Source organism: Clarias gariepinus, chromosome 14 (genome assembly GCF_024256425.1).
Source record: "Clarias gariepinus isolate MV-2021 ecotype Netherlands chromosome 14, CGAR_prim_01v2, whole genome shotgun sequence".
Classification (NCBI taxonomy): domain Eukaryota; kingdom Metazoa; phylum Chordata; class Actinopteri; order Siluriformes; family Clariidae; genus Clarias; species Clarias gariepinus.
Window position 1 is genome coordinate 18,147,034 of NC_071113.1, and position 25,739 is coordinate 18,172,772.

Sequence of the window (25,739 nt, forward strand, 5' to 3'; positions counted from 1 at the left end):
TAGAGGTAAAATGCTGCAGTGGCCTTAGGGTTCGGACCTTTGGATTTTCCTTTAGGTGAAAGTTTAACTCGAGAGACCAATCAAAAATATCAGGGCACTTAGTGTTGGATGTAAAGTGCAACCCACACGTCGCGTCTTGAATTTACGCAAAACTCAAAGAAGGGAGAAAAGGAAGGGGAAAAAAAATCTGTAGACCTTTTTTTATGTTGGAAACTGTGAACACCCCGAGGTTAGTGTTTGGACTTGCAGGGAGTTTGTTACACGGTTCAGTTTGCAGAATCCTTTTTGCGTCTTCATTTAGAAGCAGCGCTGAAAATGTGGCCGAAGTTTTTGGCAGCTGTGCGCGCGACCGGTGTTTTCTGCAAACCGCAGAGAGTTTTCTACAAGAACCCTTTTTTATCAGTTCAGCCTAACTGGTAAGTTCCAACACACACACACGGACACTTTATTGACACGCAGTATACTGCTGATAAAGCTGTTAAAAGCATGATATTTCCCTAAATGCTTCACACAGTACAGTGTGTACCCTAAAGCAATACGTACAGCAGTGTCACCATGGTACATTCTGGAAATTCCACTCTTCCTGTTTACTTCATATATAACTTTTATAGTATCACTTTGCAAATATGACTGACTAGTTAAAGGGAAAGCCATTTCTATCTTTTAAACCCTTTCTGTTGTCGGTATTACATATATTTCTGAATAAAGAGCGGATAAACAAGGTGCCGCCTGAGGATTCTAGAAACCCGTGGAGACTCTGGTTCAATCCCAAACTGCTCTATAGACCCCACACAAGTTTACTACACGGGCTAGAGGATTAAAGATTCTATAGGATGTGCGCTCCGCTCCTTTTTGGGAAGTGATTTGGGATGCAGCCTTCAGCTGAAATAGTGTTCGGGGGGGAAAGAAATATGACGCGCTTTCATTAAGTCCAAGTGTGTGTGTGTGTGTGTGTGTTTTAAGAATAAAAGCAGCTGGCTGTTTGAAGTAATATGTAACAAAAAAACTTTTACATACAGTTTTAGCTGAAGATGAAGGTTAATGTACACTTTCATGTACAAATCACATTAGAATTAGATTTGATCTGTTCAGGTATGATCAGGCCCATTCAGTTAAGATGTTTCACATGTTCAATGTACTGTATGCATCCAATTTATCATGTGACTTAATTTTTATTTATTTATTATTATTATTATTATTATTATTTTACTAACCCTAGGCTATATTATTTTAGTTTTACTGATTTAATTTTTTAAAGGGCATTGGTGGCTCAGTGGTGGGTTTCTTACCCGCCATATGGAAGGTCTGGGTTCAATGCCCAAACCCCAGTCACACTGCCAGTACCAAGCCTGAATAAAATGGAAAAAAGTGTGTCCGGCATAAAACCTGTTCTGCTGTGGCAACACCTCAACGGAGCAACTTTTATGTTTTAGCATTGCGCCTGCTAAAGCTTTCACCATTTTGCCAAAGAAGTATCAGTCATGGCACATTTAGTATCAGTCATGGCACATATCTTATTTCTTTTAACAAGTTTTTCTATTCTTCCAAAAAAGGTCCGCAATCATTTCCTTGTCAAATTATAGCAGCAGCTGAAACCAAAACTGAACTATAAAAATGTCCAACACTAACACAAAAGGATTCTTAAGTGTTAAATAAATAGTATCTTTCTCTTAAAAAGTTTCTACACAGAAGGTTCTCTTTTTGTGTAAACGTTTTAATGCTTCTATGAGAGTGAGAACCTGAAGATCAGTTAAAGGTTCTGGAATCTTTTAATATTCTGAGAATGTACCTTGTAGCCCTTAAAGCTCAGAGCATTTAAGCCATTATTTGTTTTGTAATTTTTTTTCATGAACATATATAGGGCTCAGGATTGTGCAGTATGAAGTGACATATCCTTTTTTTTTTTTTTAGCACTAAATAGTCAATATGATGATCTACCCAAACATGACTGAGCAGAAAAGTAGAAAATCCATCACATAGGCGAAGAAATAACACAGATACACATGTTCACATGATTTTATTGTTGTTTTCGGTTGCTTTTATGACCAAATCATAATAAAAGGGTCATTTTGAGAATTCTACATTTTTGCGACATCATTCTCATATTCAGGTGGTAAAGTGTATCTTTTATGAAAGTAATAATAACTTTTGTTCTACCTGCCATAAACCCCAGCACATATCTCTGCCGTTTGAGCTTTAAGAGTTTTAAGTAATTAATCAATTAATTAATCTGTATTTTAGCAGTATTCATTCTTGATCTGACTTTAAGTTTATTTATTTGTTTTTATCCAGCTCTATTCATGTAGACACTCCTCCTAGTGTTCCAACCCTCACCACCAGCTACGCTCATGGTGTCACCTCACATTCCTTACAGTCTCTCACCGTGGGCCGGAGCCTGCAGCTCAGAGCTGAGCGCTTTCCTGACCGTGAGGCTGTTGTCTTCCTGGAAAGTGGCATCAGGAAAACATTTTCTGAGTTTCAAAAAGATGTGAGTGTGATCCTTCAAGAGGATCAAAACCTGCATTCAGCTGTTTGAATACAATGGAAAGCAAATAACAAAAAGAGGCAAATATATAATTTGGTCACATTTGGTACAAAGGTCAGTTTAAGTTTCCAGTCAAATTGTTTGCATTTACTGCTTTCCTGCTCTTTCCCTCGTCTGTTTGTTACTGTTGTTTTAGAGTCATTCCTTTATAGTGTTAGTGACCTACAAAAGTAAACACAGGCTTTCGTTTATTGTCATTTATATTCCAAAGGTCAAGTGTGACATACTGTGTGAAGCACTGATACATTACACTATTGCTATAATACCAACCCAATTTTCACTAAGAGGACCTTTTGTAATAAGGCTTTTTGAGCTTACTGCAAGTTTTACTATTATTATGTTTGTTCAGCATGACTGAGAGAAGAGCTGCACTTCTAATACTAGCTTGTTATTCATTCTAAAACAACACGAACACTTCCAACACACACACCATTTATTATTATTATTTGTATCTCTGGATATGACCAGAGGCTTGTTTCCAGTTTAATTCATTCATATTTGTGATTTTTATTGGTCAATTAATTTACTACAAATAATATATCACCTGCTCCGTGAAGAGTAAAAACTTGCCATGTTTTTGTACAGGTGGATCAGGCAGCAGCAGGTATGCTGGCGATGGGGCTGAAGAAAGGAGATCGATTAGGCATGTGGGGTCCTAACACATATGAATGGATTCTAACGCAGTTTGCCACAGCGAAGGCTGGCATCATCTTGGTGAGGCTTGCTTTCAGCGTTACTTTATTTTTGTTCCCTTTAGGGAGCGTAAACATCAAATTCTCTGTTGTTGTTGAATTTCAAATGTTGATTGTAACATCAATATCTAAGAAACAGTAGAAGAACGTCATGATTTACAGTAGGAGAACTGAGATCAAGAAGTAGGGTATTGTTTGGGGCCTAACAGCAGGATATAACATGTACAAATATAATGTATCATGTTCAGAAATATTCTTGGAGTATGTAGTGTATGGAAACCAGACTGACATGGTTTAGTTTTCTGATATATTGGAAGGACCTGTGAAGTTTGTACATACTTTATCTCTAAAGGTATGTTGTTTTCTTTAAAAGGTGTCGGTCAATCCAGCATATAAGTTGCAGGAGTTGGAATTTGCACTAAAAAAGGTATATTAATGATTGTTTGTTTTTCCTTGTGTGTGTTTTTTTGTTTTGTTTGTTGTTGCATGTATTCTGTTATCAGGCAAATGTGTTTTCCTTTGATTTAGGTGCAGTGCAAAGCAATTGTGTGTCCTACTCAGTTTAAGACCCAAAAGTACTATGAGATGTTAAGGGAGCTTTGTCCTGATCTGGATACTGCTTCCCCTGGAAGCCTCAAGAGTTCCAGGTGCTTATAAACTAATACTAACACCTAGCACAACAAAACTAGATGAGAAGTAGATGAGAAGTATGGGGGGAAAATTGTAAATAAGTATATTTAGCAAATTTCAATCCCAGTCAGAAAACACAAACATGCTAATTTGTTAATGAAAATGTGCCCATAGTTTTTGTGCTTTTTATGTTCCCTTCTTAAGAAAGTAAGTTAATGGATAATGAATAAGTTGACTGTTTATAACTTAGTTCTTGTAGGCCTGGTTAATAAGTCTCAGTCTTTTTATAATAAAAAAACTGCTAAATAAAGCGAAGAACTGTAACCTACCCACATATTTCTATCTAAGAAAAAAATGTCAGCAAACAGGGTTTTACATGAGTCTGATGTTAAAAAGTATTTGCACCGTCCTGATTTTTTTCAGATTTGTCACACTTAAGTAAATACAGGAGATCATCAAACAAATTTTAAAAACTAGACATATAAACTGAGTAAGTAAATAATGCAGTTTTTAAACTTATTTAATTTATTAAGGGAAAAAAGCTATACAAATGTACCTGGTCCTATGTGAAAAAGTAATTGCCCCCTTGTCATGAATAAACTGTGATTTACCTTCATTTTTTTCCATTTGCCACACTCAGGCCTGATTACTGCCAAAGCTGTTAAATTAAGAAATCACTTAACACTAGAAGCGCTGAGCACTGGTCATTTGACCGCAATGGGGGGAAAAAATACTTCACATTCGATCAAATTCCAGGACCCTCCTTTTATGACTTTTCCTAGATCTGTGAGCTTAATCACCCTGCATGCTTACATTTTCAAAATCACACCAGTAAAAGCCAGTATAAAGCTATTTAGCTCTTATTTATTTGCTGACAGCTACGCGGCGGTCAGGCCGTTTTCTGCCTTTTCCAACCTGTGATTCTCATTTCTCTCAGCAGATGGCGCAAGGGATCGCGCATACTATCTATGCGTCATTCAGTGCGTATATGTAACTATCTCAGGTTTCATTCCCTATATGCAGTTTATATATATATATATATATATATATATATATATATACGCCATTCATTCTCGCATTGATAATCAGCGATATTTTATAAGAAGATTTAGGGATTTAGCTTTACTTAATTTTATAACGTTTTAGGAAAATTCATTAGTTCGTGAACTGTCGGATGTTTTTTTTAGTGTGACAGTGCTTTAGATGGAGCAGATCTATGCTAAAACAATGTAATGACCCCTCTTGAGGATATAAAGCTTTATTATTGGGTTTGAATAAATCAGATCTACCACAGCAGATAATAAACTATGCTATGTCATAACCGAAGCAAACACCACGATTATGCCTCGTTTCGTTCGGTGTTGCTAGGCAACGGACCACGCGCCCATTCGGGATTGTGGAAATGTGAAAGTGATGTGTGGCCACTCAGTGAGAACTAAACCAAAGATTTCGGTAACTTCACGGGGTGTAACATCTGCACAGTGACATTAAACAGCTGAACTTCACTTTTCCGTTCACCTTTGAGAAAAAAAGCTGTATTCTTTTGGTTTATATTTAGAATTTTTATAATAGTACAAGAAGATAACAGTTTGGTCTGTTCAGTTAGTGCTTGTGTGACAAATTGAAGCATGCTAAAAGGCCTCAAAAAGCAACACATCATGCTACGATCTTCAAGAACAAATGAGAAACAAAGTATTTAACATCAGCCTGGAAAGGGTTATAGAGCTATTTCTAAGGCTTTGGGACTGCAGCGATCCATGGTGAGAGCCATTATTCACAAATTGAGAGAGCTTTGAACAGTGGTAAACCTTCTAATGAGTGGACAGCCTACCAAAATTACTCCGAGAGCATCACAATGACTCATCCAGGAGCTCATAAAAGAACCCAGAACAACATTTAAAGAATCGCAGGTTTCACTTTCCTTAGGCAAGGTCAGCATCAATAAAAAAAGATATAATAAAAAATGCCATCCATGGAGGAGTTCCAAGGCGACAGTCACTGCTGACCAAAAAGAACAAAAAGACTCATCTTACATTTGCCAAAAAACATCTTAATTATCCCCAAGACTATTGGGCAAATATTCTATGGGCTGATGAATGAAATCCTCATTTAAAAACTGCATTTTGTATTTTCTTGGATTATGTTCATGTAATATTTGAATTGGATTTATGATCTGAATCATTTAAGTGTGACAAATATGCAAAAGAATTAAAAAAATCAGAAAAATACTTTTTCTTGGCACTGTATTGTAGGTAATTGAAATGAAAGAGTAATTGCTCTTTAGCTAACTGAGAATATCGGTCATCTAAAGGGCTAAAGTGCAACAGATTGCTACTAGTTTGGATGTTTTTTAGGAGGTGAAATAATTAACCAGACTCAGTTAAAATTGAGTTTTAAGAGCACAAAAAATAAATTGTGTACTTGCTTAGCATTAAGTATAAAAGATTAATAATGATGATTTTATTAGTATGAAAACTGTGCTTGTTTTGTTCACAGTTTGCCAGACTTACGGACGGTCATTGTGACGGACAGTAAGCAGCCTGGTGCTTTCCACTGGAATGATCTGATGCAGGCAGGGAGCAGCCAGCATTACCAGCAGCTAGAGGATTTACAAAAAATGCTCAACTTTGACGACCCTATTAACATCCAATTCACATCGGTACTGAGGAGTGAGGTCTACTGAGTGATTTGGTGCAAACTCCTTTAGCAGCAACTATCACTAACAAACTTGCTTTTTTCTCATTTCAGGGAACCACTGGGAGTCCCAAAGGAGCTGCACTGACGCACCACAATATCATCAACAATGCGTATTTCATCGGTTTGCGTATGGGATATGACTGGAGGGTACTTTTTTTTTTTTTTTCTCCTCCCAGATAGAGTGAATTCTTTCGGTAACTGTAAATGTACTGTACATTATTTGACTGCTTGTTCCCACGTTCTCCCAGAAAAAAGTTAAAGCGTGTGTGCCAGTTCCTTTGTACCACTGTTTTGGTTCAGTGGGTGGGGGAATTGTGATGGCAATACATGGTATCACACTGGTCTTCCCCTCCACTGCCTACGATGGACATGCCAACCTGGCAGCACTGCAGAATGAGAAGTATGCCTGCATGTCATTCTGTCTAACTTATCTGTCTGTCACCTTGTGCTTATTTTCCACACTAGAGATTTACAAGAAATCAGTCATGGTTTAAACAGACATCTTCAAAAGTAAATTTTAGGATTATTTTTAATATAAAGCTTAGCAGCAGTTAACTGGCTCTGAGCAGAATAACTCGGCGGATAACTCTGTACACTTGAGAATTCATTCTGCTACTTTTATCAATAGTCACATTTTCAATGAACAACAGTGACTCGCTTCCATTGGCAGCCACACACACTTATGCCATAACGGGATGATGGGATGTTCTATCAATCATGAGCGTTTCCTTTCATTTTCCATATTTCTCTCTTTCAGTCATTCTGGTACAAATTCATCTTTGGCAGAACTGGGCAGGCTTGGTAAAAAAAACAACAACAACAGTGGTTCACATCATGATGTAAATGTTTGTATTACATTCATGAAGGTGTCTCTGGATTGTAGACTTTCACAGTAATGTGCTTGCCCTCTCTAGTGTGTTCTTGACTTGCCTAGATGTTATATAGTAGTTTTCTTCACAAAGGAAACAATTCTGTGATAATCCACATTAATTGTTACCTGTGGCTTTCAAGGCCTGTTGGTGTATGGGAATTCTTTATTTTAAAGAATTTATCGAATTGTTAATTGGCCGATCCTAAAGTTTCTGTAATCTATCTGATCTGTCTCTTCTTTGTCCTAATGTTGACTTAATTTTCTTGCATAGGCATCCTTGGAACGCGTATTATGAATTACCCATGAACAGCTACCAAATGGAAATTTAAATTTGAGATATAGATGTTTTATCTCCTTATATCTATTTGTCATGAAATAACTAAGAAGCATGCCACATCTGGCCATTAAATTGCTTGTAAGTCAGTTGTCCAATTACGTTTGAGATTACATTTTCATTGCTAAATTTATATATATATATTAAATACATTTTGGTGGTGTACAGAGGCAAAATTGCAAAAAAAATGTTTCAATGTTCACATTCATATAGACTGACATTGCTCATCAAAATTAATTGCCTTGTTAGGTTCTGTGCTTTTTAGGGACAGCTGAAGATATTAAGTGTACTATCATGACATGACTTTCTGTGCCTCTTACTTACTTAATAAAAAAAAAACCTTCACTCTATGCAGATGCACATTTGTCTATGGCACCCCTACAATGTACATAGACATGCTGGGTCAACCTGACCTGGCCAAGTTTGATCTGTCATCTGTTGAAGGAGGTAATTCATTTACATTTGAGCTTATACAAACTGTTTTTTTTTACTTTTAAGTTGCTGCACAAATTATCTATCCTTTCATAAATGCATATCCATCCCTCTATATTGTTTATTTCTCTGTAACAGGAGTTGTTGCTGGCTCTCCTTGTCCTCCTGAAATTGTGAAGAAAGTAATCAAAATCATGGGCATTAAAGAAATAACGGTAAGCCTTGGCCTTAGATACAAAAATGAAGTACGATGAATAATGGAATATAAACAACATCCTGTTAATGTCTATACTGCATACAGGCTTTTCAGTTTAGTACATGTTGTCTTATTCACTTTAGTGTGTAATGGAATTTAAATTAACTTGTGTGTGAATGTTTACCCCATGCTTGGTGGGTTACTCCTGGTACTCTGATTTCCTTCCATAGTCCAAAGACATGCAAATTAGTGTGACTGAGTATGTGCGTGTGTGCCCTGCGATAGATCGGCACACTGTGTATACCCCACCTTGAATTCTCCTATTTTGGGATGGGCTCCAGACTTCCCGTGACTCTACACAGGATAAGTGGTTTAGAGGATGGATGAATAAATAAATGAATACCTATTTACATAAGACCCTTTGTAATGACAATGCAATTAAAGCTCGGGTGTATACTACTCCTATCACTTGTTCTTAAGATGCTTTGACTGACTGGAGTGCTGAACTTGACTGGAGACCACCTTTGCCAAATTAAATTTATTTGATATAATTTGAAAGACATACTTCTGTCTATAAGAGGTGTCAGTGAATTGTGTATGTCGGAGTGAAAGCAATGTAATGAATCTTTAGTTCTGCCAGACATTATTGTGTCAAGATACAGGTCTAAGGAAGGAAATTTCTGGAGCGCTGAAAATGCCTAAGAGCATGGTATCGTCACTCATTCTCAAATAGAAGAGATTTGGAACAACCAACAATCTTCTCACATTGCAGCTAAACAGAGTACTTGAGTACTTCTAAATTTTGTAACAACGCCCTGATAGCATGTTTGTATTTAGTTTGATTACTTTCGCGTGACTGATCAAGACTCATTAGCAGACTGCTGAATAGAGATAATTTAGCAGCAGTGCACAACACCACATAAATAATAAGTATATCAATGTTACTTTATAAATATTTTTCATAAATAAAGGTACAAAAAAAAAATCTGTTCACAAATATACTGAATGATTAAAATACTACCCATATTAGGGCACAGAACGTTGATTAAGATTTTGAAAATCATGCTTTTTCCAGACAGAAGCCATTTCTCCTAAAAGGCACATGATGGCCTGCTGGGAGTTTTCCCAGAAAGCCCTTGAAGAGTTCTCAGACCATGAGAAACAAAATCCTCACGTCTGATGACACAAATATTTAACTATTCGGAATCAGGAGATCAAGCACTGAGCACACGACATTAAAAGCATCCCTACAGTCAAATACAACAGTGCTGTTGGGATGTTTTTCTGTATCAGGACCAGGCAGTATAGGGCAAAATAGATTTTGAGGTTTAGAGGTTTACATTTTAACAAGAAAAGGACCCAAAGCATACCACTAAATAAACACAGGGGGAGGGGGGATTCAGAACAACTCTTTGGGTTGGGTTAAAGGCAAGGATTGGCCCAGCCAGAGTCCGGATCTGGACCCAATAGAGCATCACTGGAGAGACCTGAAAATGGCTGTGCCTATCCAATCTGGTTAAACTTTCTGCCAAAAAGAACGGAAGGAGCTAAAAGAAAGTTGAGTCTGCCTTGTTACCCTCATTTACAAGCGGACTTGAGGCTCTCATTGTTTTAAAAGCAACAATGACAGTTTTGGCTTCATTTTTGTTAAATAAATTATTACACTGTAAAAAAAAAATAGTTTCCTCTGAGGTTGTGTTTGACTAATACTAGGACGCACTATGATCAGAAGATTTTAATAATGTTTTTACATAACCACATAGAATTAACAGGGCGTACTAACTTTTAAACATGTGCATGTGTGTATGCATGTGTGTACAGTACAATTCATAGGTTTGCACCCTCTAATTCACTATTTTTGTGTTTAGTAATATACTTTCTACATTCTATACCAATACTGGCTTTTTCTTTTCAAAATTATGAAATTCCGACTCTGGAATCATGTAATTAAGTAACAACAACTACAACAGTTGTTATTTTAAGACATGGGGGTCAGAAATGTTAATGTCTAAAAATAACAACTAGCTATTGTTGTTTTGACTTAATTACCTAATTCTGTGTGTGTTTCATAAATCTATATATAATATTTTGTGGCTGATTTAAAGATTTTTATTTTTATTTTTTAGACTTAATAAATGCACTCTAACACCTCACTAGAGGGAGACATGGGACTATGCACATGGATTATTACATGGACAAATACTGATTAGTCATAACATTAAAACCACCATCTTAATATTGTGTAGGTAAAACTTGTGCAACCAAAACAACTTTAACTCACTGAGGCATAAACTTAACAGGAACTTTGAAGGTCTGCTGTAGTATTTTGCACCAATATGTTAGCAGCAGAATGTGTTAGCAGCAAAAGTGCCATAGATTGTCTTTATTAATTGGAATTCATAATCCAGCACATCCAACAAAAGCTTGCATGGATTGTGATCAGGAGAAGTTGGAGACCACTTGAATACTTTGTACTCTGCCATGTTCCTCAAACCATTCCTGAACAATGTTTGTAGGGAGACAAGGAACATTATCCTGCTGTAAGAAGCCACTGCTATCAGGGAATACCATTGCCACCAACATGTAGTTGAGTGGAACATGTCAAAATAACATCCATATAAATACCAGGAACCAAGGTTTTGTAGCAGAACATTGCCCAGAGCATCATGTTGTCTCTATCGGCATCTGTTTTTCTCACAGTGCTTATTGGTGTCATCATTCGCTGGTAAGTGATGTACATGCACCCAGTCATGAAAGAAAACCATTGCTCTGTGGTAAATGATGTACATGCACCCAGTCATCTCCAGTCATGAAAGAAAACCACCAGTTTTGATGTTCACATGCACATTGTACTCACTTTTGGCAGTGACCAGGGTCAACAGCTACACAGCCCCAAACATAACAAATGGCTATTATGGAAAGTTTTGAAACCTTTCCATAATAGCCAGCATTACCCTATTTTTCTTGCACTTAAATGCACTTTTTTGCATTACCCCATTATCCTTATTATTTTTTTGGATTTTTTTCCAGATTCTTCTCCCTAATTTAGTCGTGTCCAATTTCTCTCCATCACTAGGGGGCTCCCACATTAGGGCTACTACTACCAAGACTATCACGTGTTTCCTCCGACTCGCAGGACAGTTCTATCCGCTCCTTCCGCTTGCGTGAGCTCACAGACGCCCCTGATTGGCTGTACAGCTGTGATTAATGTGGGAGCACGAGGTACCTCTCATCCCTCCCTCTGAGAGAGCTCGGCCAATCAGCTCTCTGTAGACCTCCGGCTGCGAGAGGTAACAGCATCACACGGGAACTGAATCAGCGATCTCCAGATGCTAGAGCGAGTACTTTACTCAGAGGCTCAGCATTACCCCTTTTAACAGCTTGTGGTACAGCAAGCTGTTAAAAACCCTTTTTAAGAGCTTGTAGTACCCTTTTTAACAGCTTGTGGTTTACGATACAGGTACAGGTCTTCGGTGGGATTTAACCAGACAGACTTTACTTAACCAGACAGTTTTCTCCTTATGCGCATCAATGTGTCTTAAGCATCCATGACTATCACCGGTTGACCTTCCTTGAACTGCTTTTGGTGCAGTTTAAATACAGGCTTGCTGTTTTGGAGATGCTCTATATGCCTGCCTTTTTTTCCTGCTTCCCACACAACAACTTTAAGAACCGATTGTTTACTCGCTGCCTGTTATTTACTTCAGTGGTTTCAATGTTATGGTTGATCAGTTGATAACTGCTGAATAAAAATGTAGTATTAAATTTTTAAGATTTGTGCACTTAAATGCACTTTTGTTGGCTTTATTACACAGGCGATGTTGTCCAGAGAAAAGAAAAGTTTTTAGTTTTTATCCCTGCATCCCTGCATTGTTTTGATATAACACTGCAAAACAGAAAGCTTTCTGAAATTATGGTGCACAAACGCATCGTCCTGGTCATACACATAAAAACAAAATAAAAAAAAAACAAAAAAACAAACCCGAATTATTAAAAATAATAAGATTCAGATTAGTGTTGTTAGTTGGAGTAGAACATCATCCTGCATTTATTATTATTATTTTTTTTACTGTTTTCATTTTGTTATAAAAAATTACACAAATAACATAATCCATTTTTTTATATTCGTTGTTTATTGAAAAAGTAATACCAAGTTATGACAAGTTTATATCGTTTAAAAATCAAATAGTCTGAAAATTTACTTAAGTGTGCTATGCGGAGAAGTTTCTGAATATTCCTTTAAAATTTAAACTTCCTGTTGGTTGAGTAAGCATGCACATTTATATCGGAAGAAAAAAAAGCAACATAAAAGCAGCAGCACATGGTACAATTAAAGAAAATATTGAGAAAAGGCTTTAGCTATTAACTTTATCTATCACTTGGTTATTTTCTTAGCATACTTTGGACTTTGTATTGCACAGCTTTCTGTAGTGTTATGGGTCATTCATATGTTTTATGCTTGAAATTTTATACTAATCTCGGATCAAAGAGGTTGTAAAGATTACATATTGTAAAAATCAACATGCTTAAGCAGGTACTTTTATGCAGTTTGATGTTAAAATTGAATAAATGATTTAAATCAGGACAAACCATTCTGATGTCCTTTACACTTGTTACTTCATGTTACTTGGACGAATTTGCAGCTATAACAAAAATGTTACCACCTCTTTTAAACTTAAATGCTAATCCGAAAGCTACAGTACATCTAAGACCCTCAGAATGTTTAGAGTAGAGGCACAGTATGTGTACAGCTTTTGGTGTGCCTAAGGTGTAGTGTAGAATAGCTTTGCTTCTCAATCTATTTGGTATAAATGGAAAGTTCATACAAAGGCCATTTCATAGAACTTGGAAGAACATGAATAGTCCTAAAGTAGAAAGTAGTGTTGTGTCTGTTGTCTGGACATGGTGCCGATCCCCTGGACAGACGTCTCCTCTGAGTCTAATGTGGAAAGACACAAAGATGAGGGCCAAATCAAACAGCCAAGCTGAGTCTTAAACATCTATGACTGGCACAACCTGTTCTAGCCGTGGCAGGTCAGACAAAATGGAATCCAAAGATTAGTAGAAATCTTACCGGAATAGTATTAGCATCATTACAGAAGATACATTGATCTCTCAATTGTGAGATATCGTAGCAGGGCAATGTAAAAGCTAATCATGCAAATCTAAATGCAAAATCTAATGTTTTTATAATATACAAATAGAAATCTAATAATCATTCACTACACTATCACAGACGGATAAAAGCTACTGTTTAACTTAATGGGACATTAAACTTTAGACTTTAAATAATGTCATCCTTGTATTGGCGTTTTCCCCCCAAATTCTCTAAGACATTGACTTATTAAAACAGTATTTGTACAGTTCTTTTAACATCATCAAATTAAATCTCACCAAAATGTATTAAACTAAATATGTAGCATAAACATTTCAATATTTTACCTGAAGTACAAGATAAAAAAAGTCAACTAGTTTATCCTGAGTTAACTTTAAGTAGTAGTATTAATTAAGCATATAGATTAGCAGTTACATTCTTTTATGATTTCTGATTTATTTAATATAAGGTAATGATTTGTCATTTAATTGTATAAAGGTTTTCCTTATCTTGTTAATATTTCTAAATCACAAGTCATTTGTAACCCAGTAAACACAATAATAAAAAAAAAAAAACAATATTTTCCTAAATTTGAGAGGTATATTTATATAATTTTATTAAAATGTTTATTATTCGTATTTTTTCTTTTTTTATATACATATGTTTTGAAGGGTTTAGTAAGCATGCTTCTTAATTATACTGTATAAAGAAGCCTCTTAGAGACATTGGAAGAGAAACGGCTTTTCCCCTGCTGACTTTCCCCTGTAACTCCTAGGGACGGACATTTACTACATAAATTTGTCCTGATTTGTTTATATTTTCAAGGCATGGGGAAGGTTTAAAGGTAAAAGTTAGCTCTGCTGTAACATGGAGCCTTAGATTCCGATTGATATTTTAAAGAAAATTATGTTATGATTAAGCTCACTGCTTATATTTTTGGACCAGACAAATTAAATAGAAACAGAAACTTAACATGAAGGAGCTAGTCATTCTGGGTCAGAACTAATATATTAAACCAAACTTAAAAATAAAGTGGACCTTGGGCGTAAACTCCAGAAGGTGATCTGTTACCTCTTCAGTGACGTGCTCCCTTCTTGTCTTTTCCTTTTTTGCACTTGATAAAAACATTGCTGTCTCGGATTTGCTTCCCTTTTTGATTCTGTGGTGATGCACAAATTGCATCAGGGCGATGACGACTGGAGTCCATCCATCTAAAGATACAAATTTGTTAAACAATTTTAGTGTCTTAAGCCAGAGCGCTAAGCATTGGATTCAGTTGAATTTAGATGATGGTAATTAGGAATATTTTTGCCTCTGGGTTGTGGTTAATATTAGATTTTTTTTTAAACATACTTTTTAAGGTCTGCTAGATTGCAGTTGCAGTTCCATGGGTTGTTGAACATGGTAAGATTCTGCATGTTAGTGAAAACCAGGTTGCTTGGTAGAGTCTTCAGCTTGTTGTTCTCAAGATGCAAAGACTTTAGAGCTGTCACACCCTCGAAAGCTGCATTGGAAAACTGATTGGAAAGAAATGGTATAAGTGCTTAATTCATCTGAAGAGATGCATTGTTTTATTAGGTTCCATAAAGATTGACAGATGTTTTGACATGGAATTACTCACAGACAGACCTTACTTCTTGCATAAGTTGCATAAGGAATTTTTTTACGAGATATTTTATGAATAGGTGTGCTACTTGCAGTCATGTCTGGCTTTGATTCCCCCCCCCCTATTTTTCTCTATTTGGAAAGGTTATTTTACATGAAAGAACCCTCACAGGCCTTCTCATGTGCCAGTGCTTGTGTAAACCTTTTTGCACTGCCATCCTAACCTTCCATTACACTTCATAAGCAACTGCAAGGCTGCTAAAAACTTCACTGAGGTGCTAGAAGAACAGTTCTGGTGTGAATGAGGCTCACCTTAAAGGAAAACCCAGCAACAGGGACATTGCATATAGGGAGTGTAAACAGGAGTGTGCTAATTCTTAGATGACTGCAGATATTTTGTAAATTTACATTCAAATCAGAATCTAAAAACATTGTAAAGTTGAGGACTAAGATGGCTTCGAGCATACAGGAACTGTTTTGCTTTTTCTCTTTTCGCACCATCCTTTTTTTTGCCAGAATTGCTTCCAAAGGGTCCAGTTGTGCATTCGAGTGAGGCAACTAGACCCTAAAAATATATCTCTTTATGGATCTGAGAACAGCCTGTTACTATTACTCGTCTTCTAACCCTTACTGACCTGTTTACATGGTGCCTCATGTGAGGGGGAATTCACACATTTTTAAATAACACTTGTGTAATTATTAGAAAGAGGCACATTTGGTTGGGAATCGTCAAGTACACTAGCTAAAAATATCCTTGTTAGCCCTGCTACTTTCATTCATGGTTTTCCAATGGCATAACATTATGGAACATAAATGAGGAACAAGTAAACTCTTGTTGCATCTTCGTGCGCCATGTCCCACTGTATGGAGGATCTTGCATCAATAAGGTCCAAACATTACATTTAACTGAATAGTTTGCATGTGATAGTTATTGAAATTTAGCTTATATATAAAGGTAAAAGTGAGTCTTAATGTGTGGTCTCTTAATATTTTTTATTCTAGACATTCCAGTCCAGTCTTTCCTTTTGGACTTTGCAAGCATGTTTGGATACAGAAATGGGAATTACAATCAAATAGTGAACAGGCTATATTAATTTTCATGCATGTCTATACTTCCTTACTGATCAGCAAGGGAATCCTGCTGATCTTAGAACATGTGCAGCTTCACAAAGAACACATGTGAGCCTGAAATCAGCAAAAGAGGAACGTGGAAGCATATCAAGACTAAAAGCTGACCTGTATCTGCAATCTATAAATTGCAAGATTCATAGCAAGTTCCTAGATCCTGAATTGCATGAAAAAACATCGTAATGACCAACAAACAGTCTCTTTAAAAAGATATTTTATTGCTTGATTTATAAGGCAGGCTATAACTAGCCTCATTAATTCAGAAAACCAGTTTGTACACTTTTGGTTTCTTCGTGGTCTGAGATTTGTAAACATCCTGAATTTTATAGAGAGCCTCTTCAATCATGTGCCCAAATAAATCTTACATTTTCTGTCTCCCCACAAATAAACCTGCTGAGAATACGTTAGTGTTTTAAATGCTGTGTCTGAATCAATTTAAGCATTTTTTAAATAAATAATACAATGGTCATAACATCAATTACAGTACATTTTGTGAAATCTAGAAAAATCATTATAGATATGTCATAAAATTACTGTATCATAGAGAAGCTCACCTTTTCCAGGACCATATCATTAAGATGCAGTTTCTCAATATAGCGTCCAAAGCTCCTGAATGCGTAGTCAGGAATGAAGGTGAGTGGGTTCTTGGACAAATTTAGCTCCTCAACAACACGTAGCTTGCTCAAGGCCTCGAGGGGATACGTAGATAGCTTGTTTTGGTTCAGAGTGAGAGTGGCCAGGTTCTCCACTTCATCAAGAGAGCCAGGCTGCATTGACCTTAGGTCATTGTTACTGATATGCAATAAGCGAAGGACCTTAGCACCTGTAAAGGTACCTGGTTGCAGGTCTCGTATCTTGTTGTTGTCAAGTTGTAGGATGAATAGGTTGATCATTGGGGAGAAGATGCCTTTTGAAAGACTTGAGATTCGGTTTCCATCCAGGTAAAGGTAGGTGAGTTCTGTGAGGTCATCAAAGGCTCCAGGTTTGATGGTGCTGATTTCGTTGTTAGAAAGGTAGAGGTAAATTAGCTTTTTGAGGCCCTTGAAGGCTTGATTGGCAATCTCACGGATCTGGCAGTGCTGCAGGTGCAGGGAGACAAGACCCTTCATCTCGCTGAAGCCCCCGGTTGGGAGCATACCCAGATTGTTGCGCTGCAGGTTGACAAGGCGGCTGGCCTCAGTGACACGAGGGATCTTCTTCAGTCCAACATTGTCACAAATGACATGCTGTAGGTCACCGTGACAGTGACATGGACTAGGGCACTGACTTTCTGTACCTACTATAAAGATAGCAAAAATATGTATACACACCACTAAGTGGATTCTTATAACCTGCATGATGACACGGCTGTCTGACAGTTTAGTGTTTCTCTTCCTTGTCTCCTGCTGTCTTCAGGCGTCTGGAAGCAAGTGTGTATCCTGACAGCAGGAATCCTGAGAATAAAAAGAGAGCTAGTGAGAGAAGGTAAAAGTGCTGAAAGAGCAAGTTAGAGGTGAGCTAAAGAGAGAAGGAGAGGTGGGGTGTGACAAAATAAAGGCGGGCTGAGCAAAAAACTTTACAGAGTGGAATTCATATTTTTATTCTCATTTTGTTATATTCTTATTCTATATTTATGGTAGGGAAAAAAATTGTAGAGTAAAGATTCTTTTCTTTTTGTTCATGTAGCCTAATGTTGCCTGGAAAAGTGATATCTTTTGAAAAAGTGCATTTTTTCCCCCAGAAAATTTAACATGAGCAAAAAACTGATCCCACACAGAACCATTAGCATGATTGGAGTAAAATGAAGAGTTTGTTATTTATAATAATATGCACTGCCTGGCCAAAAAAAGTTGCCATTTCATAAGGCTCAACTTATTGGGCTGCATCGAACAAAGAAAACATTTAATGGAATTTACCTGGAATTGGATTAAGAAGCCTTCAACGCCTTATCAAAACCAGAAAAAGTTGGCAAGGGAGCATTAAGATTTGGAAAAATGGAAAAAGGTCATGTGGGCTGATTGAGTCCAGATTGAGATGGCAGCATCAGGTTAAGAAGGGAAGAGAGATGGGAGCATCAAGTCATGCATAGTGACAGCCTCTGGAGGCAAAGTTATTTCAGTTGGTCAAGTCTAGGTTCAGCAATGTAGTATGACGATAAAATAAAATTGGTTAAAATTTGAATATACTGAATGACCAGGATATCAGGAGTTTTTCCTCCCTGAACAGGCATATTCAAGGGCCCACATTTACTAAGCTCTAAGAATTACTCCTAGGAAATGCGCTCAAATTTTATGTGGGACTAAAAATATTCCTAGCTCAGAGTAGGACATAAAAGTTTTTTCTCCCAGTGAGGAGTAAGACAGCACCAAAGATAGTGTGTGACATCACTTTTTACGACACTGAGAGCTGAAAGATATGCTACACGTTATAGTGGGTCTTGTAGTTTTAAAATATGGAAAAATAATTTGTTGTCCTAATCAGACTCCTTCAATCACAACTGCCGCTATAATAGAGCTGTGTAGGACTGTCATAATCTGATCAAAATGATTTTGAAAAGAAAGCGAAACTATAGAGTTTGGAGGAGGTAGTAAAATGTAAAGAAATAATTAAAGGCAAATTTTTCCCTACTCTTACCTCTAAAGATTGTCACATGTACCCCCCGAGGAATGCAAAACATGGGAGTACACAGAGTTAATAAAGTGATGAAGTGCTGCTTATAACAGATAATCTCAAAATTAATTTAAGTTGTGTACAACCAGATAATTTTATCTAAATTAATAAAATACATGAATATGATGAAACGAAAAAACCTTGGTTTGCAAGTGTTTTGCAAGATGAGCAAAAAATTTCAATAAATTTTAACTCGATAAATGAGCGAGGTCTTGAAATACGAGTAGTACGAAAGCTTGTTGTCTGCTGAGCGTCACATGGTCACAACTGCGCCAAGAGTTTAGTTGAGGCAGAGTTTTCCTCTCTGTTTCTCTCTCTCGTCTCTCGTCTTCTTAGTGTGGCAGTGTATTTTTGGAATGAATAGTTGCTTCTTGCTTTAATATTTTGAAAATGTGATGAGGTTTAAAATGAAATTTAAGCTCCTAAAATGTGGGGTGGCTCACATTCTGTGCCAAGTGTTGGGAGGTTCACTACAGTACATGTCTTGCCATATCGCCATTGTTTTACAGTCAGCGGTAGGAGCAATCCCGTGTGAACACATAATCATAGCCAGATGTGGGGCTTGAATCAGTTTACAGCAAATTAGTTTTCCGTCTGGCTGTCAAAAGGTAGGGTATTCTTTGCATAAATGTATCCTGCTATTTCAAATATGTCAAGTATTTCATGGCCTGAATAATTACTTCTAGTTGTTTTTGAAAGTTGGGTTTAAATCATTGTTCTTATTCTAGCATCATATCTTAAGTCTTTATAATGAAGTATGTAATTCCATTTTCACATTCCATAATTGCCTTTAGGCAAGTTTCTTCAGGTTTGTTTGAATGTGACACATAGTTAAAAACTTCCTCTATCTGTAAAGCTTTGGACAAATAAATAAGAGACACACAAAATAGGCATTGTGTTGGTTGATATACACATACCCAAGGGAAATGTTTTGCCCATGGATCTAGCTGCTGCTCACAGGATAGGTGGAATCTAGTGTTTGCTCAACAAATGTAACATTTTATTGGGAAAGCATATTTTCTAGCAGGTCAAGTACACTACACTCTCACACCAGGTCAAATATCAGGTCACTTCTTGCGGTCCCCAGACTGCACAGTTCACTTTGCTCCAAGCTGAATATTTGTTTTAAACCCTAATGTTGTTTACCTCACCACTCCTAGTCCAGAAATTTTCCATATTTCTGCACTACTTATGATTACTGTAAACAAAATGAATCATTTGTACCACACCACATTATATACTGCACAGTCTATGTACATACTGATCAGCCGTATGACCACTGAAAGAAGAAGTGAAAAGCATTAATTATCTTGTTAGAGTTGCACTTGGAAGTGGGTGGGATGAATTAGGAAGCAAGTAAACGTTTTGTCCAGAAAGTTGATGTGTTGGAAGCAGAAATAGTCTAGTGCAAGGGACAAATTGTGATGACTAGAAAACTGGGTGAGACCAACTTTTTAACTTAAGCTACCTGGTCAGGACCTTTCAAGAGAGTTCCAGTAAACCAGCAACAGGGTCTTGGGCAGCCAAGGCTCATTGATGCATGTGGGGAGCAAGGAGGGCTGTGTAGTCCGATCCAATAGGACAACTATAGCTCAAATTGCTGGAAAAGTTATTGCTAGTTCTGTTAGAAATGTGTCAGAACACACAGTGCATTGCAATTTTGCTATAGACTGGTCATGGTGCCCATGCTGACCCGCCTCCACTGCCAAAAGTGCCTAAAATGGGCATGTCGGCCTTAGAATCAAATCATGAGACAATGGAAGAAGATGGCTTGGTCTGATGATTCATATTTTCTTTTTATGTGTGTTGCTTACCTGTGGAAGAGATGGCACCAGGATTCACTATGGTAAAAAGGCAAGCCGGTGGAGACTATGTGATGCTTTGGACAATGTTCTGCCTGAGAAACCTTGGCTCCTGCCTTTCATGTGGATGTTACTTTACAATTTTACCACCTTCCTGAACATTACTGCAGACCAAGGACACCCCTTCATGGCAGCGGTATTTCCTAATAAGAGTTCTTTCAGCATGATAATATACCATGACACACTGCAAATATTCTTCAGGAATGGTTTAATGATGGTGACATATACCATGGATCTCAATTTCATCAGGCACATCTGTGGAATGTGCTGGACAAACAATCCTGATTCATAGGAACGTCAGCTCACAACTTACTAGAATCTGCTGCTAATGTCTTGGTCCAGATATGGCACAAAGGGGACCTACACAATATTAGGCAGGTGGTTCTAACTCTATGGCTAATTATTTGTATAATTAGTATAAACATTACTAAATGTTTAATTGTCTTTTTGTATTGGTATACCTATACAGTGTATAATTCAGTGCATTTTTTAAAATAATATGTTACAGTACATACTGTACATTCAACAGGAAAAAAAATGATACATTTAGGAAAACCCTTTTGATGTTGCTGTGATTAAATCGATAAACATGTCAGTTGTAAGAAAGCATCGATATATTTCACTGAAATGGTGTGGAAATTTGGTTCTTCATTTTGCATAGATTGTTATCCTGCAAAGCTCATATTGTAAGGAGCACTTTAATGAATGCGGTGGCACAAACAGTCAGGTTGATGAAATATTGTTATATTTTTGTTTTGCCTAACCACAGTGTATTGAGAGTTTTGATAGTTTACATAGGGTGTATAAATGGAGATATTTGTGGTATCATTCTGTTTTGTTTTTATCGTTCATAGCATTCTGATTACTGCATACTCTTATTTTTAGTTTGAGAGATTGTTGTGAATTCTTGTGATCATGATTACTGACTATTACTGAAACCAATTGTATTGATTGGGATGTTGCTTCTTGTTATGGCTCAGTTTCATTTGTCATTTGTGTGTTGATTTCTAACGTTTGTGAGAACTTTAAGAAGCTTCTTTATGAATGTGATTGGAGATCATTTATAAACTTATACAAATTAACGGTAGAAATAGTGGCCAGTACAAATCTCAGGAGGAGGCTCAGCAATGTTATGTAGCAATACATGTAGTTAGCATTTTATTTAGATGTGATACTTTATGTGGTCAGTCTTGCATTAATTTTCTTCTTTTCACTGATGGCATGAGCATATTCCAGAACTCGGGTTGTAAGAGTGATTTAGGGAGCATGAGGAATCCTTTTCACATATTAATTGGTCTCCACTTTGGATGCATTACTTAAAGCTGAAGAAGCTTGAGCAAACTATAAGTGTGCAGCTATTTTTTTGGCCAGGCAGTGTAAGTCATATAATAAAACAAATGTGCCTGAATACTTATTTCCTCTCAGTTTAGTAGAAAGTTTTAGAACATTTTCTTCCAGTCTGCATTCAAAGCGACCCTAAATCACTCTTATATATTTTTTTCTTTTTAGATTTTACAGTTTTTCCTTTTATTTTAGTGCCAAGATGGATTTTAAAACTAACAAGAAAAGATTTAAAAGAACCAGACCTAACACCACTCAATATTTTTGGGGGGTCATTTGGAGTCCGTAGTCTATCAGAATCACCCCAAAACAAGGATTGCAATAAAGGAGGAAATTAACTTTGCATGTTCAAAAATCAGAAAATTGTTCTTTTTAGCATGAACACAATTGCTGTAAAGTCAAATGACATCAATTTAAGTATTACCTGTAATTTATACTTGAATGCATTTTTGTCTATAGATCCAGATTTATTGGGCTGCTTTCTATATACATTGTACACCAGGCACATAAAACTATTCCTGATTTATTCTGAGGCTGTGCTTTTAATGGGAGTAAGAAGTATATTGTTTTGATGGCCGGTTAAATTAATTGAGCAGTTCAGTGTCGCAATAGAGCCAATTCTCAAATATGCACCACATACCTCACCTGCCTTCAAGGCCAGGTTTCCTTCATATGCTGACACAGCTGGCTGCCTCTCATACAGCCAGGCTGGCCAATATAACAGACTGAGGGTGGGCATGCAAACCATACTTATAAAGATCTATAAACATTAGCATCCAGACATCTGAAAGTTGAGAAAGGGACTTATTGCATTATTGCATTATTGAAAAAGTGATCGATGCTGTATATTTCTGCATGCCTTCAACACTTAAACTTGGAGGTTTATGTTGTTATGTTGGAACAGATTGCGTATGGTACAACTGAGAACAGTCCAGTGACATTCTGTGGCTTCCCAGTTGACAACATAGAGAGAAAGGCAGAAACTGTTGGATGCGTTAGCCATCATCTTGAGGTACACACACAAATTTTTTTTTTTCTTCACAAAATAAAATTTTTAGTAAGTGGTGACCTGAATTTTTTTTTGTCTTTCAGGCAAAAGTGGTTGATCCTACAACAGGATACGTTGTTCCTCTTGGAGCTCCAGGAGAGCTTATGATCAGAGGCTACTGTGTCATGCTGGAATATTGGCAAGATGAAAACAAAACAAAAGAGTGTATCACTAAAGATCGCTGGTACAAAACTGGGTATGTGTAAATTTCGAGTGTCACTCTTGATTTGTCATGGAAGGATTACGAAACATCAGACTATCATGAAATTTAAATAATAATTTGGTCCACAGTGATATAGCCAGCTTGGACAAGTTTGGCTACTGCAAAATAGAGGGACGTATCAAAGACATGATTATCCGTGGAGGAGAAAATATCTATCCTGCTGAAATCGAGCAGTTCCTGCACACACACCCTAAAATCCAGGAGGCACAGGTGACCAAGCAATATGAAACTTGATCAGAATATATGAGAAATTATAGGCATAAAGCTGCACCTTTGCAAATTTTTCATATAAAGATAAGATATACTTTCATCAATATAAGATTTTTTTTAATGAAATGAAACTGCTGTACAACAATTAATATTTAGTATGAAGTCCATCGTTTTTTAAAACCCACTGGATCCGACTGGGAATAGATACAAAAAGACATCTGCAGTACTTTGCTCAATCTTGCTCAACCCATGACTGCTTGATTGCTCCCATTTACACAAATTCGCAATTCTCTTGAGAATTCCGTAGTTTTATCCATTTTCAGAGGTACACACACCGGTTTCAGAAAGTAAAAGTCCTGCCACATATTTGTTCCATCCATTTAATTAGTCCAGCTGATTCTTATGAACACAACTCTTCATAATAAACACGGACTGATTAGTGACATCACCTGTTATGTGCACAGGGTGAACTATAATACATGGCATACAGTATGATGTCTTAATGCTTTTGGCCACCACTGTATATAAAATACTTTAAATCCTATCAAGTGCTATATATACTGATGTGCAATCTGGCTGATGGTAGAACAGTTTGTTTGACAGATTAACTGACTCACACACACACATGGCAGATGAGCTTTTTAAAATAAGAAACATGTTGGTGAAGACATTAGCAGATAGAAACACTAAGTGACTTTACAGTATGTTGCAATGTGTTTCTTATTTCAAATGTTTTTCTTGTTTTGTATTAATGCATTTAACCATATAACTATTTGTCTTTACATTATTTACCTCTTTTGTTCCGCTCCTGAACAGACACACAGTCATTATTGTTTCGTTATTTGCAGGTGGTTGGGGTGAAAGATGAGAGGATGGGTGAGGAGGTTTGTGCCTGCATTAAACTTAAGAATGGACAGGAATGTACTGCAGAGGAGCTAAAGACGTACTGTAAAGGCCAGGTCAGATACATTTAACTGGCTCTGACATAATTATATTTCAGTCCATATAGAATCTACAATTGACTTGTTGTATTTATTTTTTTGTTTCTAGATTGCCCATTTCAAGATTCCTCGCTATTTTACTTTTGTTAATGGCTATCCTCTTACTGTCTCCGGGAAAGTAAGTGCATAAACCTTTATACAAGCACATACAGTATGAATTTATTTGACCATTTATAACAGTGAAACTTTATATAAAACTATAAATAGGTTGAGCAAAATGAATTTCATTCCATCCATATTGTTTGCATAGTCCCGCAGTCTGGATAAATACACTCATGAATTCCTTGTGGTTACCGCCTTTTTTTACATTTTTTTTTATTTGTCTCTTTAGGCACGTTGGAAAAATTTTAAAAATGTAAGAGTGGTGTTTATTTAGGCCTAATCACCTAGATCTCACGACCGGAGAAATTTTAGCAATTTCCCTGTCTGCAGAAAATCTGCAGCAGTGGTTTCTATAGTCAGGGGCAGCAGTCTGTACTGGACTTTTGCTTTGTGGTTAAGTGTGGAAAGACGGAATCCTTAAATAGCACTGAATAAATGACTTTTCTTCACCTTTCTTAGATCCAAAAGAACAAACTGAGGGAGCAGATGGAGAAACAACTGGGACTGTGAACTTGGAGACTTGTAGTTTTAATCAAATGAAAAGTTATCAACTTTTATCAAAAACTTCAATCATCACCTTTATTTTTATCTGTATGTTATAATCTTTTTATATTTGTTACATTTTAACCATACATTAAAGTTACATTGAGGTATTTCAGAAAATGTTTATTCAGGAAACAAACCAGGTAACTTTGAACAACACTTCTGCACATTTGCATCAAATAACTGATATTTTGAAAGCATAAGCAAGTAACCAGAACAAATATGTTTTTATTGTAAATAAAACAATATTTGATGGCCAATGATTTAAAAATATCATGAATATGGTACTGTGTTTATAAAATTCATGCATTGCATTTGACAGAAGGTCAACCACATACTTTATCAATAAAATATGTAGCTTATTTTGACCTAAAGTTCACATTATTTGACTCTCGATATAATTTTTAATGCTATACTGATATGTGTAAAAATTCACATCTGTATAAAGAATGTTGAAAGATGTTGTGGCCCTTAATTACATTGTCAAGGCCTAAACAAGGCCAAAGGAAATAAAGGGGAAAAATATTTGTATGAA

The 25,739-nt window shown here is 36.6% G+C and overlaps 2 protein-coding genes across 2 annotated transcripts; one reads left to right on the forward strand and one right to left on the reverse strand.

Annotated features, from left to right (window-relative positions):
* Positions 1–25,739, forward strand: acsf2 (acyl-CoA synthetase family member 2). Its single transcript, XM_053511088.1, has 16 exons — positions 1–416; positions 2,293–2,488; positions 3,131–3,259; positions 3,611–3,664; positions 3,766–3,884; positions 6,364–6,526; positions 6,616–6,711; positions 6,813–6,964; positions 8,125–8,216; positions 8,340–8,416; positions 22,982–23,089; positions 23,170–23,321; positions 23,417–23,558; positions 24,407–24,517; positions 24,609–24,677; positions 25,121–25,739. Exons 1-16 carry the CDS (start codon positions 316–318, stop codon positions 25,169–25,171), a joined length of 1,812 nt encoding a protein of 603 aa, XP_053367063.1. The 5' UTR covers positions 1–315; the 3' UTR covers positions 25,172–25,739.
* chad (chondroadherin) lies at positions 12,521–18,047 on the reverse strand. The gene is made up of 4 exons (XM_053511089.1): positions 16,780–18,047; positions 14,846–15,009; positions 14,564–14,703; positions 12,521–13,336 (listed from the first exon to the last, which is right to left on the reverse strand). The coding sequence occupies exons 1-3, from the start codon at positions 17,560–17,562 to the stop codon at positions 14,568–14,570; spliced, it is 1,083 nt and encodes a 360-aa protein (XP_053367064.1). The 5' UTR covers positions 17,563–18,047; the 3' UTR covers positions 12,521–13,336; positions 14,564–14,567.